The sequence below is a fragment of the Mya arenaria genome, chromosome 3, assembly GCF_026914265.1.
Source record: "Mya arenaria isolate MELC-2E11 chromosome 3, ASM2691426v1".
Lineage (NCBI taxonomy): Eukaryota > Metazoa > Mollusca > Bivalvia > Myida > Myidae > Mya > Mya arenaria.
Genome location: NC_069124.1, coordinates 68042109 through 68060722, shown reverse-complemented (window position 1 = coordinate 68060722; position 18614 = coordinate 68042109). Strand labels below are relative to the sequence as shown.

The 18614-nt window shown below is 36.0% G+C and overlaps 2 protein-coding genes across 4 annotated transcripts; both read left to right on the top strand.

Moving 5' to 3' along the window:
- The first annotated feature begins 2275 nt into the window (after positions 1 to 2275).
- Positions 2276 to 5578, top strand: LOC128229177 (cholesterol 25-hydroxylase-like protein 1, member 2). The gene has a single exon (XM_052940903.1). The coding sequence runs from the start codon at positions 2599 to 2601 to the stop codon at positions 3574 to 3576; it is 978 nt and encodes a 325-aa protein (XP_052796863.1). The 5' UTR covers positions 2276 to 2598; the 3' UTR covers positions 3577 to 5578.
- Positions 5579 to 9487: 3909 nt separating this feature from the next.
- LOC128228270 (lysine-rich nucleolar protein 1-like) lies at positions 9488 to 17122 on the top strand. 3 transcript variants are annotated; one of them, XM_052939471.1, is made up of 2 exons: positions 9488 to 9584; positions 14392 to 17120. In XM_052939471.1, the coding sequence occupies exon 2, from the start codon at positions 14394 to 14396 to the stop codon at positions 15498 to 15500; it is 1107 nt and encodes a 368-aa protein (XP_052795431.1). In that variant the 5' UTR covers positions 9488 to 9584; positions 14392 to 14393; the 3' UTR covers positions 15501 to 17120. The 3 variants fall into 3 exon arrangements, with proteins under 3 accessions (XP_052795431.1, XP_052795430.1, XP_052795429.1); XM_052939470.1 differs by having other exon boundaries at positions 9512 to 9535; positions 14392 to 17122; XM_052939469.1 differs by lacking the exon at positions 9488 to 9584 and adding an exon at positions 11347 to 11399 and having other exon boundaries at positions 14392 to 17122.
- The last annotated feature ends 1492 nt before the right edge of the window (positions 17123 to 18614 follow it).

Sequence of the window (18614 nt, the reverse complement as noted above, 5' to 3'; positions counted from 1 at the left end):
TTCAAAATTTTACGAACTACTTCAACTGATGTACCTGCATACATCCGAGGTTGTTTTCGATAAAATGGCCGAGGAGTTCCGAATGAAACGTTGCCTAGTACGACTTAACAACGCTTAAGTTGCCTAGAACGGGTTTACCACACTAACGCTGCGTTGTGGGGTATATATATATATATAGTACATTTTAATTGTATGCCCGTACATATAATTTAAGCGTGGTGTCGATATACAAGTGAAGGTGTTTTTTTCCGTTTTTGTTATGTGGTGAGAGTGGAAGGGTGTCATTTTTGAAAAAAATACAGTCATGGAAGAACCACTTTTCTGAGCAATAGCATTGAGTGCAATTTTGACAAACTTAAACTAGTTAAATGGAACGTGTATATAGTAAAATCTACCTCTTAGCCTTCAATCTGTTTTGCTGATTGCGACGCGCACAATATAGGTTAATGTAAAAACATTTGACATAATGATAAAAACAAAAACAAAAAATGCATATGAGTGAGGTAGAGATTGAAAATATAAGCGATATTTTGGCGCTTTTCCAGCTCAAGCAATTGTGGCTATACGTAGCTATTTATAAAAAAAAACGCATAAGAAGGCTAATCGCTTTTATCTGTACCTTAATCATTTGCTTTTTTTTGTCATTAAAGCCAAAACACTGTGGGCTACTTAATGCGCACCAGACAATAAACGAGAGACACACAACGTCAACACACCACTGTGTGCTAGGGCGTAACAGACATTGGACGAGACACACAACGCTATGAGTTAGGGCGTAACAGCCAATAAACGAAACACACACACACAAGGTATACACAACACTGTGTTATGTGTATGTTGTCTGTTCCGCCCTAGCACACAGTGGTGTGTGTACGTTGTGTGTCTCTCGTCCAATGTCTGTTACGCCCTAGCACACAGTGGTGTGTTGACGTTGTGTGTCTCTCGTCCCTTGTCTTTTACGCCCTAGCCCGCATGGTGTGTGAACGTTGTGTGTCTCTCGTTCATTGTCTGTTCCACCCTAGCCCACAGTGGTTTGTGGACGTTGTGTGTCTCTCGTCCAATGTCTGTTACGCCCTAGCACACAGTGGTGTGTGAACGTTGTGTGTCTCTCGTTCATTATCTGTTCCGCCCTAGCCCACAGTGGTTTGTGGACGTTGTGTGTCTCTCGTCCAATGTCTGTTACGCCCTAGCACACAGTGGTGTGTGAACGTTGTGTGCCTCTCGTTCATTATCTGTTCCGCCCTGGCACACAGTGATGTGTGAACGTTGTGTGTCTCTCGTTCAATGTCTGGTACGCCCTAGCACACAGTGGTGCGTGAACGTTGTGTGTCTCTCGTCCATTGTCTGTTACGCCCTAGCACATAGTGATGAGAGGACGTTGTGTGTCTCTTGTTCATTGTCTGTTACGCCCTTGCACACCATAATTAATTATATTAAAAGAACATATATTAGAAACTTATTTTAAACCGAGTGTGATGTGTGTCTCTAGTTCACTTATTTGTTTGTTACGCCCTAGAATACAGCGTATTAGCCTTGTGAACAGGGTATTTGTTTTTGTTTTGGCTTCAGGGTTTGTCCCTATTTTTCTATTGCCTGATCTTGGACAAGTAATTTTTACTTCAGCATTAGTTTAGTTTAAACATATTTATTTTACAAGGATTGTGAAACAGGTTATTACGACATTATATTAATCACTCTCGTTGACACGATTTTACGCGAAAGTGTGGTTGTGGGGGAAACCGGAGAACCCGAAGAAAACCCACTTGTCTGGCTTGGTGACCACAAACCAATACTTCAGCATCGACACATGCACGTACAATTTAACATTTAAAATCAAGACTGATGATTGATAATTATGGGCTCAAATTATAACACTGCATGTAGTGTTTACAAAAGCATACGTGTATATAATTAAACCTCACGCATTGATCGAAATAACCGAAGATTAATTCAGGTACATTTTAGATGGTCCTACGTACCTAGAAACCTGTCTTATTTGCCTTCTATTTGCCATGGGTGGTGTATGAAACCTGAAACACTATTTTAGCTCGCAAAATAATCACCCAATATCATATATTAACCATGGAAAAGGGTAATGCTGTCCTAATCCAAACTCAGTTGAGTATAACAATCGGCAACTAAACTTATTGTTTTTCCCTTCCTAAAATAATGAGAAGTGGGCGGTCTCATTAAATCGTGACGGTGTTTTTCAAGCCCTTTCATATTATCACAATGAATAAAGAAGAAAACCCAAATCAATGGAATATATCTGTTAATAAACGCTTCGGTAATATATCGTTAACGACTTCATTTGTGAACACCGCCGTAGGATTTATATTAAACGGATCAATAAATTCGCAGATTGGTTAGAGTTCAAAAATGATAACGTTAACTATCTCCAGATATCGGAAATGTCTTATGTGACGTAGCGAAATGGGAGGCGCTATCGATTGAGATTGTGGAGAGAGGAATGTATAAATACCGCTGAAATAGCGTGTTGGATATATGGCGAGTGGTAGTGGATGACTTAAATACAAAGTGTGTTTAGTGTAACAAAAGCCCAGTGACTTTCAATGTTTTTCGTGGCGATTCATCAATATGACCTCTAATTTATACGAACTTTTCAGCGATGCATTACTCCACCTTCCGTCTGCGATTGACAGCTTGGTGCGGTCCAAAGAACATAACGAATCACATCTTGGAAGAAATGTTACGATCGCGGACGCAGCTGCATCGGGCGATTTTCGCATCCTTCAACCAATATGGGATATACGATTAGGGAGAGAAAACTTCTTTGCTTCCCCATTATTTCCCGTGATTCTGTCTGTTTCGTTCTACTTCAGTTTCTGCACACCGTTTATGATAGCCGACTTGCTGGGAGATAAACTACCATGCATACATAAGTACAAGATTCAGTCGAATTTGGAGGTAACCTGGGCGCAGATATGGGACACTGTGAGTCTCACATTTTGGAATCATGTACTCTACATCCTTCCGGCGGCGGTATCTCAGTGGGTGTGGACCCCTGACACGTATCTTCCAGAAAGGGCACCTACTCTCTTCGAGTTTCTTTGGCACCAAGTAGCTGCCTTGGTCATTTTTGACTTGCAGTACTTTGTGTGGCATTGGACGCATCATAAGGTGCGTTTTCTATACAAACATGTGCACGCTCTCCATCACCGCTACCACTCGCCATTCGTCTGGACAACGCAGTACCTCCATCCATGGGAGTTGATCACCGTTGGCTTTCTTACAACGACTAACACTTGGTTCTTCAACTGCCACCCACTGACTATATGGAGTTACATGGTGGTTTCGATCATAGTCAGTGTTGAAGCACACATTGGGTTTGACTTTCCCTTTACTTTAAATCACTTCTCGTTCGGAATGATAGGCGGGGCACCGAAGCATGACATGCATCATTTAAAGCCGCTGACGAACTTCCAGCCTTTCTTCAATCATTGGGACAAGATTTTCGGGTCGTACTGCCCAGTCATGACAAGGGGAGGAGTCAAACCGCCAGACCTCCTTGATTACGAGCGGAAACAGAAGGAAACAAAGAAAACCTTTGATTAGAGACAGCTGTTTGTTCATGTGATACGACCGTTACTATTCTATTGTGTGCCAATGCAATGTTAACCGCAATGTTAACACCGTCTTCTGTAATTCAGGTAGTTTTATATCAAGTAGGACATACTTGTACGTTTACTAATTCATGCTGTGCTTAACATTGACAAATTACACATGTGGAAAACATTCCGTGTGGACTCAGTTCACGTTGGTTAAAATTCATCATTGAAATATTTCTCATCAATTGATTAACAGTTCGTCATCGGATATTGATTACTAAGTAGTTCGAACTTCCTGTACTTATTGGTTATTTAGATCGAGGATGACTGTATTTGAAGAGATGCTAGAACATCGGCTGGTTCTCTGTGATATATTGTTTAATCTCAACATTTTTTTACATTTATACTTAAAATTAATGTGCATTATGTCGTCCCGTTATTGAACTTATTTATTTGACGTACAGTCGAATCCCGTTGGCTCAAACTCGCTTGGCTCGATTTCCTCGGCTAGAACTGGGTGTTAACGAGCGATTTTGTTTCAACTGAATGTAAACATTCACGCTTGGCTCGAATTTCCCCGAGTGCGGAGGTATTTTTGCCGATCCCTGAGAGTTCGAGCGAACGGGGTTCGACCGTACTTCCACATGTTTGCCTGCTTTGACGAAGTTATTATGGTATTCCGTTTGCAACCTCAGACCAGATAACATTTCAAACCTGGATTAGTGGAGTTTTTTCTTACTATTGTTTTGAACAGAGTAATTAATGAATTATTTTCACCTGAAAGAATGTTTATACTAAGCATTTAATTGTTTTACCATAGTAATTCATGTTTTATCCGGCGTACAACTCCATGTGTGTTTACATTTGCATTGGTAAACGTAGTTCAGTGAACAAATGGTCAAGTGCACGTGTTAATGACGCGATACTCGCCGACAGCACGTGCAAACCTTGACGATCACATATACAAAATATAGTGGTATAAGCTTGCATGAATGACGCCCTGTATCTCCCCAATACAGTGCTGAAATGCGGGTATTACTTATTCCTTTTTTATAACCGTTTTTGAAGTGGATAAGACATAGAATATAAACATTTGAAGAAGTCCCTACTATTACTTTTTATAAAATAATTTACATGTTATTATATAGTATTTATGATGTGATGCTATGCATATATGACGAACTGTTTCATCCCAAAACGGTTTCGAAGTGCATTATGAACACACCAGAATATATTTGTTGTAATAGTTATTAAATTTTACTCATGAATTTTTAGCTGCCCTTTTGTATAGTCATGATTGATGATCGATGAATGTCATAACGCACACATCAATGTATCGATATAGGATAGTTTATCGTTGTATCGATAGTGGATAGTATATCGTTATATCGATATAGTCGACATAGGAAATATATCGTTGTATCGATATTGAAAAGTATATAATTGCACAACTACTTCAATCGATATTGAGCTTTATTCGATATTTTAACTAAGTTTAAATTATCTTGATTTTGTGTAGTTTGTTGTTGTTTTTTTAATTTAAGGGAAAAACAAAAGTTTGTATAAAATCCGATTTTTACATTTGTTAAAAATAAAAGAATATTCTTATCAATATATTCGAAGCGGTCATGAACAAATATTTCATATATTTATTTACTTATTACATTTTGATTAAGAAGCTATAGTCTATGTAGATTGTAAGCTGACGTAGTATTGCGTTTATGACGCTCTGTATCACCCCAATGCAGCGCTGAAATGCGGGGTATTATGTCACGCTTTTATCTTAGATATGTAGACCTTCACGTAGGTTTTATTTTGGAAATGATTTTGTCACATACTTTTATTTTACTTAAGTGTATTATCGTGTTTAATGTATTGAATAATTCATTGATAAACAATTAATAATGTACATCTTTTATTTACATATTTGTGTTTAAAGGGACTGTTTCGTGATTTATAAAATGCACTTTTATGGGATAAAAAAATCGAAATAAAGTGTGGCAAATCAATTAGAGTGTTAAAACTAAAATAGTGACGGCTTGAGCCCTTCAACAAATGTTGATATATTCTCAAATATCTTCTTTGAAGTCCACGATGAAAAGAGTTAAACGCGATTCAACAAAGGGCTGTAGCTTGTCTGCTTGACGTGATTCCATCAAAGCAGTCGATAAAGGTTAAAATATCCATCAGCTTACTTACTAGTCCTTGTGGGCAAGTGGTTATGGTTTCAGCTTTGTTTTTAATTTGGTGCCAAAATATGAGCGAGTCCTTTTAAAGTACTTGTCTTTTTATATGTGCTTTAAAAGTTACAATTGATATTTGCACATTAAATCAAAGTGCTGAATCAAAGCAGTTAGTTCATAAATAGATGTAGATGAATAAAAATGAGTATATTTATGATTATTTATAAGTATCTTCCATCTGCCTGTGCACGTAGTAATTTACGGCGCTAAACATTGGTTATGCATGGAAAGTTAAAGTTATTGGATCAAGTTTATGTGCATACTAGTTTCAGGTTCCAGACGTTAATATTAAATAATGTCTCTGAAAAAACGAGAACATTTGAAACGAGAAAATATGAACAGTCGTGAAAGTCAAAAAGGTACAATAGTTAAACAACACAATTAGCAGCTTGATATTCATACTCGTATTATAATGTGACATACATAGTTTGCGAAGTGGCAAAAAGCACTTAATTAAGAAACTGTTACAGGTCATAAACGTGCGGTTTGAACTAACGAATATTTCCATTTGTGTCGTATTTATTATCAAATACCTTTCCATTTAAGGATCGGTTTTGAACTTTTGTTTACCCAACTCATTTGTTTGTATGAGGTCAATGTTGATAAAGAAACTGCACGTATACCATGTTGATAATGTATTACGAAAGCAGGCCATACCGAATGGAAAGAAACATTTTTGTTTAATTTATTATTCAAACATGCATAATTTGTTGTTAAATTTTAACCTAAACAATAGTCTAGCCATAAACCAAACTGATTTAAAGTCTAATTCCAATACTAGGTTGAACATTTGTAAATTAAATTTGATCTTCATTGTTTGTGAACATGGCTACAAGATACTTAATGAATGGTTATGCGATACAAATATATTCTAGTGCCCATAAAGCAATGGCTTATATGATCTTGCTGTCATTTTTTTCAGAAGTAATATATTTTAATAATTTTTGCAACGTTCATCTGGTATAGTGTTCTATATTATACTATTTATTTTGCATATTTATGCCCCCGAAGGTGGGCATATTAAAATCGCAGCGTCCGTCCGTCCGTCCGTCCGGCCGACTCAATAACTCAGAATATTATGGACAGATTTTAAAATGACTTGCCACATGTGTCCGACATACCAAGACGACATGTCAAGTGCAAGACCCATGTCCCTACCTCTAAGGTCAAGGTCACACTTAGGTGTTTATTCACAATGGAATGCTGCATATAAGGACATAGAGTATAGGTTGTCGTGTCCGGGCTGTAACTTTCCCTTGTATGGACAGATTTTAAAATAACTTGCCACATGTGTTCGGCATACCAAGACGACGTGTCGCGTGCAAGATCCTTGTCCCTATTTCTTAGGTCAAGGTCACATTTAGTGTTTATTCACAATGGAATGCTGCATATAAGGACATAGAGTATAGGTTGTCGTGTCCGGGCTGTAACTTTCCCTTGTATGGACAGATGATAAAATAACTTGCCACATGTGTTTGAATTACCAAGACGATGTGTCGGGTGCAAGACCCGTGTTCCTACCTCTAAGGTCAAGGTCACACTGAGTGTTTATTCACAATGGAATGCTGCATATAAGGACATAGAGTATAGGTTGTCGTGTTCGGGCTGTAACCGGGCAATTTAAAATAACTTGCCACATGTGTTCGACATACCAAAACAACGTGTCGCGTGCAAGAACCGTGTCCCTACCTCTAAGGTCAAGGTTACACTTAGTGTTTATTCACAATGGCATGCTGCATATAAGGACATAGAGCATAGGTTGTCGTGTCCGGGCTGTAACTTTTTCTTGTATGGACAAATTTTAAAATTACTTGCCACATGTGTTTGACATACCAAGACGACGTGTCACGTGCAAGACCCATGTCCCTACCTCTAAGGTGAAAGATACACTTTGTGTTTATTCACAACAAAATGCTGAATATAAGGACATAAGAATGTAGGTTGTCAAGTACGGGTGGTATTTTTTATGTTCAGAGGCAATTTAAAATAACTTGCCATATGTATTTGTTTCATCTTTAACTTTTCATGTACTGACCTTGTTCATAGGTCAATGTCACATTCGGGGGTATTCGTCACATACTGTGACAGCTCTTGTTTTATTATGCCTTTACAATAAAATAGTGGTCGAGTGTGCATCAACTTAATGATTTTTAGGGTTCGTTCTGTCAGTTATGTATATGTTCTGTCATGGAATTCAACATTTGATCCGAGATTTATTGAGCTATGTATAGTATTTAGTTATTCTCCTAGTTCATAATGTTAAAGGAACGAACCATGGTGATTCTGATTTCATTTTATCATTTTCATTTTCGCTTTTCAAAGACTATACTAATTGGCTATAAAAGTGTTCTAAGCATCTAAGTACTTGATGCATCATTAATTTATTATTTTCTGTAAACTGGCCAGCATATTTAGGCCGGAAGGAAATTATTTAATAAGAACACATATTTACTAATTAACGTGCATTTTCGAAGAAATATTGTCGTCATAGAAAGTAGCAGATTGATAATTCCTTAAAATAAATAAAGAGTAAAACTGCTATATCAAATCCTTATTATGCTTATGCCGTTCAGCCTTTCAGTGTGCCTATGTTCTCAGTCTAGGCGAATATTTCGCAATTTGTCGCATTAGATATTTCGGACATACATGTAGTTAACAGTACCTCCTTCAAATGTGACAAAAGTGTGTATAGTGCAATTCGTATATTATTGTTATGTAGATATTAAGACATTTCGGTCAAGTTCAATGTCCCAGTTAAAACCGACTAAAAATAGACCATTTATACACCAGTCAAAACCAGCAAAACAAAATTATTCACGTTTCGTTAAATACAGTCATTAGGTTTATTGATATCAGTCTATTGAGTTCTAGTGTATTAATGTTTTGGCGGGGACCAGTAAATCGATTTCCTCGTGATTTTGTCACTCGAAGTTTACTGTTTAGGGTTTGTACGGTATCAGTCGTCCCGATGTTGGTCTATCCATGCAGGTCGATATCGGGGCGGTGAGGCCGAGATGACACAGAATAAATGACGTTTTGCAGACATTTAGCACTAAAATGGATTCAGTTTTCACAAGTCCCATGTCGAATATTTTCACCCGGCAATTCAAAGACCATCTCCTAAAACGGTGTTGTTGCGTATTTTGGGGTCGCGTATTTTGAGATAAGTGAATTATGGTTTGCTCACCTTTTGAAGTGAGTAACTATCATTACTGTTCTACTCAGTACTGGGAGCAAAGAAAATGGTGACCAAAAACTTATTATATTATATATGCGGATCAGGGGCGTATCCAGGAGTTGACGTTAAAAATTGCGAAACTGAAAAAATGCTTGGACGATTTAGGGCGAGCGCTTGCTGCACCACCGCCCCCTGGACCCGCTAGTGCGTATGTAGCCCCGCTTCACCCTTCCGTTGCCAATATTCCATCATTTTCAAGTCGCGGAATTCTTCGTAACACATACTATAAAACTATAGTTGTCTGCACAACAAATAATGTCACATTTTAAGTTTCTGCCTCACCAACTATCCTCGTGATTAAAATGAAATCAATATGTTTTACTCGTCCTAGATTTAGACAGATTTAGACAGCACGTACATTATTATAGCAGAAAAGTACCTATTACATTACACCACCGTTCGATCCATTGACGTTATTACTTAATATTACTGTTGCTCTTCAATAAGAGGTAGTTGTCAAAACATCCACGTGGGGATGTCAACAGGTGACAGTCGTTCTGTTTTACGCCTTCCTGTCCTCTCAAGATAAGACTGGTACATATAAATGATGTATTGTCAGAAAATAAACATAATAGAATTGTAGGGTTTTCAATGAGTAACATTAATCTAAGGCTCTAATCCGCTCACCTGTTCACTCAGTCTTTGCCTTAATTTTTTTTCAGCACTTGTCCTTTCGGGCAAGTAATTGAAGAAAACCACTTGCCCAAAAACAGTTTTACTTGCCCAAAATAACCAATTCATGCGTAAATGTACGAAACACAATTTTCAATATAATAATAACGTTCAATCAGGATTTGTGAAATGTTGCTGAAGTAATTATGAAAACGGAGGGATCTAAATTTCGGATAAATACACTTGCCCATTCGGGCAACCACTTGGGAATTTTGACTTGCCAGAAACAGTATTAACTTGTCCCAGGCTTCGGGCAACCCAGTTACGATGAAGACTGCCTGTTTCTGCAATCCACCTATTGGTCCTTAATGACATACAATAATGAGCGATCAGGAATACTTTTTTTATTATTTTGACATCTCTTATATATATCCCTGTAAAGTCAAGTCAAGTCAAGTCAATATTTATTTATTGTCGGGTACTATCATCAACAGTTTAACATAAGCTATGAATAGCTTTTGACCGACATTATAAATAAATAGCATAATTTATGTAACTAATATATCACACACATCACATGTACACTTGAAACAAATAAATAATTCTTATAGTAAAATCACATAAACATATTTGGCAGTTGAAAGACATTAGACTATATATAGAATGTAGGTAGATTAGCATAATTTATAGCATAAATTAATCGAAAATACGAATCACAAAGTAATACGACAATGCATTTGGCATGGGAAATAAAACAAAAGAAGTCACAATTAATTAACATGATTTAAATCAAAGACACATTGAAAGAGACCAGCTGCCTAGGCAGTCTAAGCTCGCGAGGTCCCATCCAACATATCTTTGATTAAGACATTTTACAGCATGTTATATGACAGCAATCTTATATGCAAAATGAGCATTTGCATTTATCTCCGCAAATGCTCATTTTGCATATAAGATTGCTGTCATATAACATGCTGTAACGCTACAACTTTTTAACATTAAACACCGGGCGAAAGAATACAAACTAATATTATACATCAATGTTCAATAATAATGACAAAATTGTTCAATATATACCTGAAACTAAACTGGATTGAATTTATCAATAGAGTCGTTATTTTCACATAAATATATTCTGGGTCACGAATACCGTTTTATACGTGAACACAGCCTGTAAGATTTGTCCCTGATTTACAGATATCGGATACTTGATAAACAGTGGACACATGTTACAAGTGTTTTATGATATCTGAATCATGTTTTTTGGGCATAATGACATAAATAAATATGTGTTCAATAGTAGGCAATAATATTTTCGCAGAAATTTTAATTTATAACGGGAGATAATTTCAAAATTGTGGCTGTGAGGATTCTCTGCACAAGGACTGTTTGCTACTTTTTGCTGGGATGGTGGACGTCACGAGTCTGCCATAGTAAAAAGAAAATCGTCTTTTGCCATTAAGCATTAAATGGATTAAAACACAGGATTTACCTTTCCAACAAAACAAAACTTGACAAACACAGACAACAATTATGCCAAGTGTTACAACACTCGACCATCTCCGGCAAGCTCTGAGATAGTCCTTGTAAATACAATCCTAACTACTCGGCCATGGCCGAAGTGTTTGGATTGTTGTAAAACTGTGAGGTGCAGCCATGCAGGTGCCCTTTATGTATATATCGTTTTGTTTTGACAGTATGAAATGAAGAAAACGCATCAAACTCATAATTCGTTGGGTATTTATTTTTTGTGTACGGAACTAATACAAAATAACATAATATGTTAATATTTCTTGTATTATGATATTTTAAAGACACAATATGCTTTAACCCTGAATCCTGATCGGAATAACTACTCACTTTTGATACAAAACAATTTGTACGTAAAGGATTTGCTATAAATATCAAAAATCGTAAAAAAAAAATCTGTCGATGTACAATTATTTGGACTAGTTAAGTACATGTATAAAACGGTATTCGTGACCCAGATATATTTATGTGAAAATAACAACTCTAATGACAAATTCAATCCACTGTAGATTATTATTCAACATCGATGCATAATATTACTATATTTTTTTTTGCCCAGTGTTAAATGGTAGAGAGTTGTAGCGTTACAGGGATACATAAGAAATGTCAAAAAATAAAAAAGTATCCCTGATCGCTCATTATTGAAGCTAAAATAGTATGTATACCTATCATTGTCTAGTGGTCCTATAGCAGAGATTTTTTTGGAAATATTTTTACCGCCTGTGCCTTGCCAAATTGGGAAAGAAATCGAAATTGGGAAAAATACCAATTCGGAACAAAATAGCAAATATAATAGCTAATACCCGTAAACATGTTTTCACCTTTAAATGCATACGTTATGCTGTGAAGGAGTTAGTCTTGCCAAGATTTTGTTTATTTTTCAAGAAATTTATTGCTATTAAATTATTCATTTACATCATCTCCATTTATCGAATTTGGAAAAAAATAACAATTTTGGAGGGAAAATGGACATTTTTTCACAAGGGGGAAACAGCCTTTGGAAGGCAGTAAATTGCACCAAAAAAAAATCACTGTATAGTCTAACTGGCTCGGCACTAGGTGCCACTTGTTCTATGTAGACGTTTAGAGGTTGCCACTTATTCTATTGAAACCTTTTGAGAGGTTCACTTGTTCATATATATAAACTTTTAGAGGGAGTCACTTGTTCTATATGGACTAATAGAGGAAAACCATGACAAAACTTGTAATGATAGGATGAATTAAGTTTTGATCATATTTTTTGGTTTCAAAAATAATGTACTAAGTTTTTATATTGTTTATGTATAAAGCAGAAAAATTTGTAAAGATGTTTCTACATACATGCCATATCCCCCGGCGGGGGAAAAATCCCCCGGAATTTCGACCTATCCCCTGGTCCCCCGCCGGGGGATCCATATCTCCTGGAATTAAAAAATAAATAAATGTTTTTGTTTTTGTTTTCAAAACTTGCTTAAGGTTGACAGTGGAAAGCATCATTAATATTATGAGTATGAAATTCCATGAAGGACCATGATGACTAAGTCCAAAAATTATTGTAATTTGAGTGTACCGGGTATTTCTGTATTTATTCTTATATTATAAATGCAGATATTGCACAAGTTTTCGCAGCGTAAAAATCGCCTGGTGTAATATCAAAATCCCCTGGAATTCAGACCAAAATCCCCTGGGAACCCTCTCAGAAATATGGCATGTATGTTTCTATCATGTAACTTAAGTAAATATGATACTGGTAGAGACATTTGACAAAATCTTTAGGGATTATGAGATGGTGATTGCAGATTAATTACCCTCTTGCTGTGAATGGCTTTATGACCCTGTAATAATTATGGAAGCAACAGGATGGCCTATCAAAATTCTGGGTCTGGGTTTGATGTGCATTCAGCTGTTATCCTTTATACAGATTATAGCCCCTGATTGACTATGGAACTTAGGTAAAAGTTTTAGGGCAGGTTGGGATATTTATTAATAACTTATATACCCTTCATTCAATTGACTTAATACTTTACAGAGTTGTTCACTCCATATTATCCATGATACAAATTATGTCCCCTGATTGACCAGGGTTAAAGTTTTAGGGCAGGTTAAAGTTTTAGGGCAAGTTGGGATTTTCTCTTATAAGTCCAATACCCTTCCTTCAATTCACTTAATACCTCACACAGTTGTTCAGGGCCATCACATAATGAGGTTAGATAACTCTATATTATCCTTTATACAAATTATTGTCCCTGATCAACTTTGGAACTTAGGTTAAACTTTTAGGGCAGGTTGGGATATTTATTAATAACTTTTATCTATACCTTTCATTCAGTTGACTTAGTACTTCACACAGTTGTTCAGGACCATCACACAATGAGGTTACATAACTCCCTATTATCCTTAATACAAGTAATGGCCCCTGATCGACTTAGGAACTTAGGTTAAAGTTTTAGGGCAAGTTGAAGTTGTAGGGCAAGTTTTGACTTGAATAAAACAAAAGCGTCATTCAATTGAATTGATACTTCGCACAGTTATTGACAACCTTCTTACAATAAGGTTAAATAACACTAATTTAACCCTAAATACAAATTATGACCGTGATTGACTTTTTTTTTTTTTTTTTTTTATATTCTTAACCAGATTTTCACAAAGGGAAAACAAGTTATTAGAATGACTTGCGTCATTAATTGGGAGGGCTGGTGGGACAACAGCTTCAAAGTTACCTCATGTATCGAATAATTTTAGCTAGGTTTGACATATAGTGACAAAACTTGGTATATAGGAAGAGTTTATGGAGACCTTTCATGGGATTGCGTTTGAGGTCCCTAGGATCAAGGTCAAAGTTACCATATATCGGAAAATGGTTGGTATTAAATAACTTAAGTAAAGGTCGACATATTAGATCAAACTTGGTATATATAAAGAGTTTATAGAGACCTTTCATGATATTGTGTTTTGGTCCCCCTTGAGTTATGGTCACTGTTTACTTTTTAATTTGATTTTTTTATCGCTTTTGACAGGCACATACATCATTATTGTATTCTATCCCAAGTCAAAGCGGCGTAGTCGAGCGCGCTGTCTTACAACAGCTCTTGTATCTGTATGACTTTACATCGAAAGTTATTACACTAGGTATTTCTTAATAATACATATAATGCTGTTATTTCATGATGGCGCCATCACTTATGGTATTAAAACAATGAAAGTCTTCTTGCTTTTTCAGTGATGGGAAAGAATAAAAGAAAGAGACACGAAGAAAGCAGTGAGCCTGGAGAAGAGGTGGCATGCACTAAACTGGTTCAGGACAACAACACTAACAATGCTGAGGTTGGACATTCAGGCAAGAAAAAGAAAAAAGATAAATCAAAACATAACAATGCTATTGATATAACCCAAGAAAGCTTGACCATTAAATCTGATGAAGCTGTTGATGACAGGCCGAAAAAGAAACACAAGAAGAAACATAGACCAAATCTTGATGAAAGTGTTGATTCAAAGTTTGAATCAAATGACACTTCCAGTATTGACGTCAAGCAAACTCCAAACTATGATTCTGAGATTAGTAAGAAGAAGAAAAAAAAGAAAAAGTCTAAAGAGAGGACAGACAAATCAGATGAAACAGACCAGAATCTAAATGGATCGATTGAACATAGTACAGGCAAAAAGAGGAAAAAATCAAAGCATAAAAATGTTTCAGAAATTCCTGAGTCGGCACTTGAGAGCAAAGAAGAATTATTGGAAATAAATGTTGACAAAGAAGCAAATAGCAATAACTCCCACATGCTACAAACTAAACATAAAAAGAAGAAAAAGCACAAAAAAGAAGATTCTTCTGTTGATAATGACTTTAAAAAGGATGTTCACACAAATGCAGATGGTTTTCTACCTAAAAATAAACAAACAGCTGTCCAAAAGGATTCTATTAGTGTTGGAACAGATAGTTTGAAAGAAAATCTCAAGAGTGACAAAGAACAGAGCAATAACAAAAAATGCACAGTTGGTCAGTGGGAAAGTGCTGAATTTGAAGACACTGACAGACAGAACAAATTTTATCGCCTTCTTGGAGGTATGAAGAAAACAAATTCTTCAAATCTATTGCAGAAAAAATTCCAGCTTGGATGTTCTGGCAAGCCCTTTAAACCAGGAGGCACTGGAGCCATGAATAGAAACGAGCAGGACAAGTATACAAAAACTCTGGAGTCTGACTTTGAAAAGGCACTGAGTAGTAACAGAAACAAGGGAATTGGCCTTGGCTTTGAAAAGCCCCCAGATGAGGGAAAGAAGTTCTTTATTGATACAAGAAAGTCAAATTCAATTAAATTTGATGATTAATATAACTTTTTTTGTCACCTTTGGGTCATTGCTGCATGACAATGACAGGAAAATAGGGATCACATTGTCCTTCGTTGTTTGTGTTTTCATTGCCATATTAATATTAACGTTACTGTTTTGTTTCAAACTAATAACTTATAGTTATTACTTTTAACTTCAATATTGTAATTTGTTACATCACTAGTATAGTGTAACATTACGGGGTTCATACTTGTAAACAAAATAAAACAAGCATTCAATAAATTGAGTAGATCTATCATTTGCCATATATTTAAAATATGCTATAGTAAAAAAGTCACATTCTTTGTGGAAAGGATTGCCAGCTTGGGTTGAAGATTTCACTTTACTTTCAATTACCTAGCATCTTCATCAATGGATAGTATTTCATTAAATAATGGAGCAGCATAACCAATAATACAAAATGCCTAAAATATACGTTTATCTATTATGTGTATCAAATTAGAAATGCAATTAATAAATCTGGGTACAATGTAGAAAATATACTATAATATTTAATGGTGTACTTATTTGATGATGATTGCTGTCAGGCTGTCACCGTAAATCCGAACACATTTGTTAAACAAGAATAAACATAAAATTGAAAGTTTCAGAAGAGTTGGAAGAAAATCTTTGTTAATATATCCTTTGAATGAATCAACAATGGCACAACAATTTCACAGTTTGAGCTTGGAACAATATATAAGGCGTGAACTTTGATAATTAACTATTACAAATAACGAAAAACGTGTAATTATCACCTTGTGAAACTTTAAAGAAAGGCTCATGAACTCCTGTGAATGTTATGTCATAAAAGTATTTGAAGATGAAACCCTTTTATTTAGAACCAAAGTTATATAATTAAAGCTATCAATTAATATGAAAATAATGCAATGCATATTTATAAAGAAAACAAAAACATTTAAATGTCTAAATGTTTGACAAATTAACTTTATTTTATAAAACAACATCAATCATATAATTAACATACTAATTAATTAATATACATAAACTGTATATTGTTAAAATGAAAGGTCAAAATTGATTATAATTATTAAATAAAATAGTTTACATTAAAACATCTGTTGAAACTAAACACATCATTCTAAGTTTCACTGTAAAGATAGCATTTATTATAGACTGAAGAAGCCTTATCTGGTCAGCCCCTTGTCTCCATTTAGTCTTTCCCTTGTCTTACCCTAGTGCACTACGAAGTGCACTACGAAGTGAACTGATAGTGAACACGATGTGCACTTACTGTCAAGTTTGGTCTTAACAGTACTGTAGACCTGTCCCATTTTTGACTCTTAAGAAACCAGGCGACCAGTGTGACATTATGTCTGATTATGAAAAAATGATAAAGAGTAGGTAACTTAACAAATATTCTGGTTGTTGCACACTGTACTACCTCTTATTGCCATCTGTCTATATACAAAGTTTTATTTCAATCCAATCATTTGTTTTGAAGTTATTCTCCAGAAAAGGGTGTGACATTTGGACAGGCAAAGCTGCAAATTTATGCTCTCCCGTTAGGGAGCATAGCAAGAACATCTCTATGGCTGTCATTTGATGTGCTGTTTTGGGAATATAAGTATCTTCCATGGCTGAGAGTGTAAGATAGGTTCATTCAGACCTGAGCGTAGGGTGTTTTGCGGAAACGAGGTTTACCTCGTTTCTGCAAAACACCCTGCGCGAGGGTCGGGATGAACTTATCTTACACGAGCGGCTATGGTAGATGCTTTTTCTCCCACCTCAGTTAAACAAAATTAAGTAAAAATGTAATTTTTGCCGGAACTCTTTTGTGCTTAGTGAAAATAATTGCAATAATTCGTGGTTGTCATGGATATTTGCGCAGTGATTCAGAGTATGTAAATGGTCTGATCGGTCTTTAAATAGTTCTAAGAAGAGTGAAGCATTATTTCCTGAAAGGTGCGTGAAAACTTTTTCTGGTTACATTTGAAGCGAGAAATGATTAACTAGCATTCTAAATATTGACACCAGACAAGATTTCCATGATGCGCTACAGATGACAGTCTTCAACAAGGGAGGTAAATACAATGTGGTGACCATTAAAAGGAGTTCCATACGGGTACCTGTTTTATCTTCGACCGTGGGCATGATAAGAATTTCTAGCATGGTTAAATTAATGGATCTACTTATCTGAGGTGGGAGAAACTTTGTGCTTAAACCTTTGAACGTGAAACTGCATTAAATTAATGCTTTTGGCCTTGTCAGCAATGTCTTTCATCCAATGTATTGTCCCGCTGTCAGCCACTTACAAGAGCTACTAACAGCTACTAAGAACTGCTAAGAGATGATTGCAAAGCACTATGAAATGTAATTATGTAAGGAAATAAATGATTATGACAATATTCCAAAAGTTCAGAAAGGAAGTTTATTCACAAGTTGTTCCATGTACATGTATTTGCACATGTATAAAAAAACTGTTGTTGATAATCTTCAACAAGAGGTTGTCAAATGAGGTTTTTAGCTCTACTGGCCAAAGGCCAGAAGAGCTTATGCGATGGTAATGTGTACGTAGTATGTGCATCCGTGCGTCCGTGCGTTCGTGCGTCTGTAAACAATTGCTTGTGAACACGATACAGTCTTCAGTTTTGATTGTATCTCGATGAAACTTGTACAGTATCTAGATATCCATCAGAGCTGGGTTCCTTTCGAAAACCAGCCAGATCCGCCCATGAATGCCTAGATTATGGGCCATGAAAGTTTTAAAGAAATGCTTTCTATTTTTAGCCAGGTCTGCATGAGCGAATTCTATTTTTAGCCAAGTTTACATGTACATGTAAATTCAAGTCTAGAGTTAAGGGAGACAATTTGCAAGTCTAGGATTTTGAGAGACAATTTGCTTTTTGCTTCTGCAGCTGATTTTGTGAATTACTCTGCCTTGTTCTTGTTGAAAGCCCAAAGGCCATTTTTTAGCTTTAAGTTCTGTAGTTTGCGCATTCATCTTAACAAAATTGGTTGTGAATGTTTAAGTTATGCACCTGGTGTCATTACTGGCCACACCCAGGGTTCACAGGTTTGGTAAACATAAATCTGGAAAGGTTTGAAAATCTTTTTGTGTGTTCGTGCATCCATCTCAGCACAATTGATTGT

Bases quoted from the DNA above. Each gene is read 5' to 3' on its own strand.
- LOC128229177 (XM_052940903.1), top strand. From the start codon at position 2,599: ATGACCTCTAATTTATACGAACTTTTCAGCGATGCATTACTCCACCTT.
- LOC128228270 (XM_052939469.1), top strand. From the start codon at position 11,366: ATGAAGAAAACGCATCAAACTCATAATTCGTTGG. The intron at 11,400-14,391 runs GTATTTATTTTT...TTGCTTTTTCAG, and splicing joins TCAAACTCATAATTCGTTGG to TGATGGGAAAGAATAAAAGA.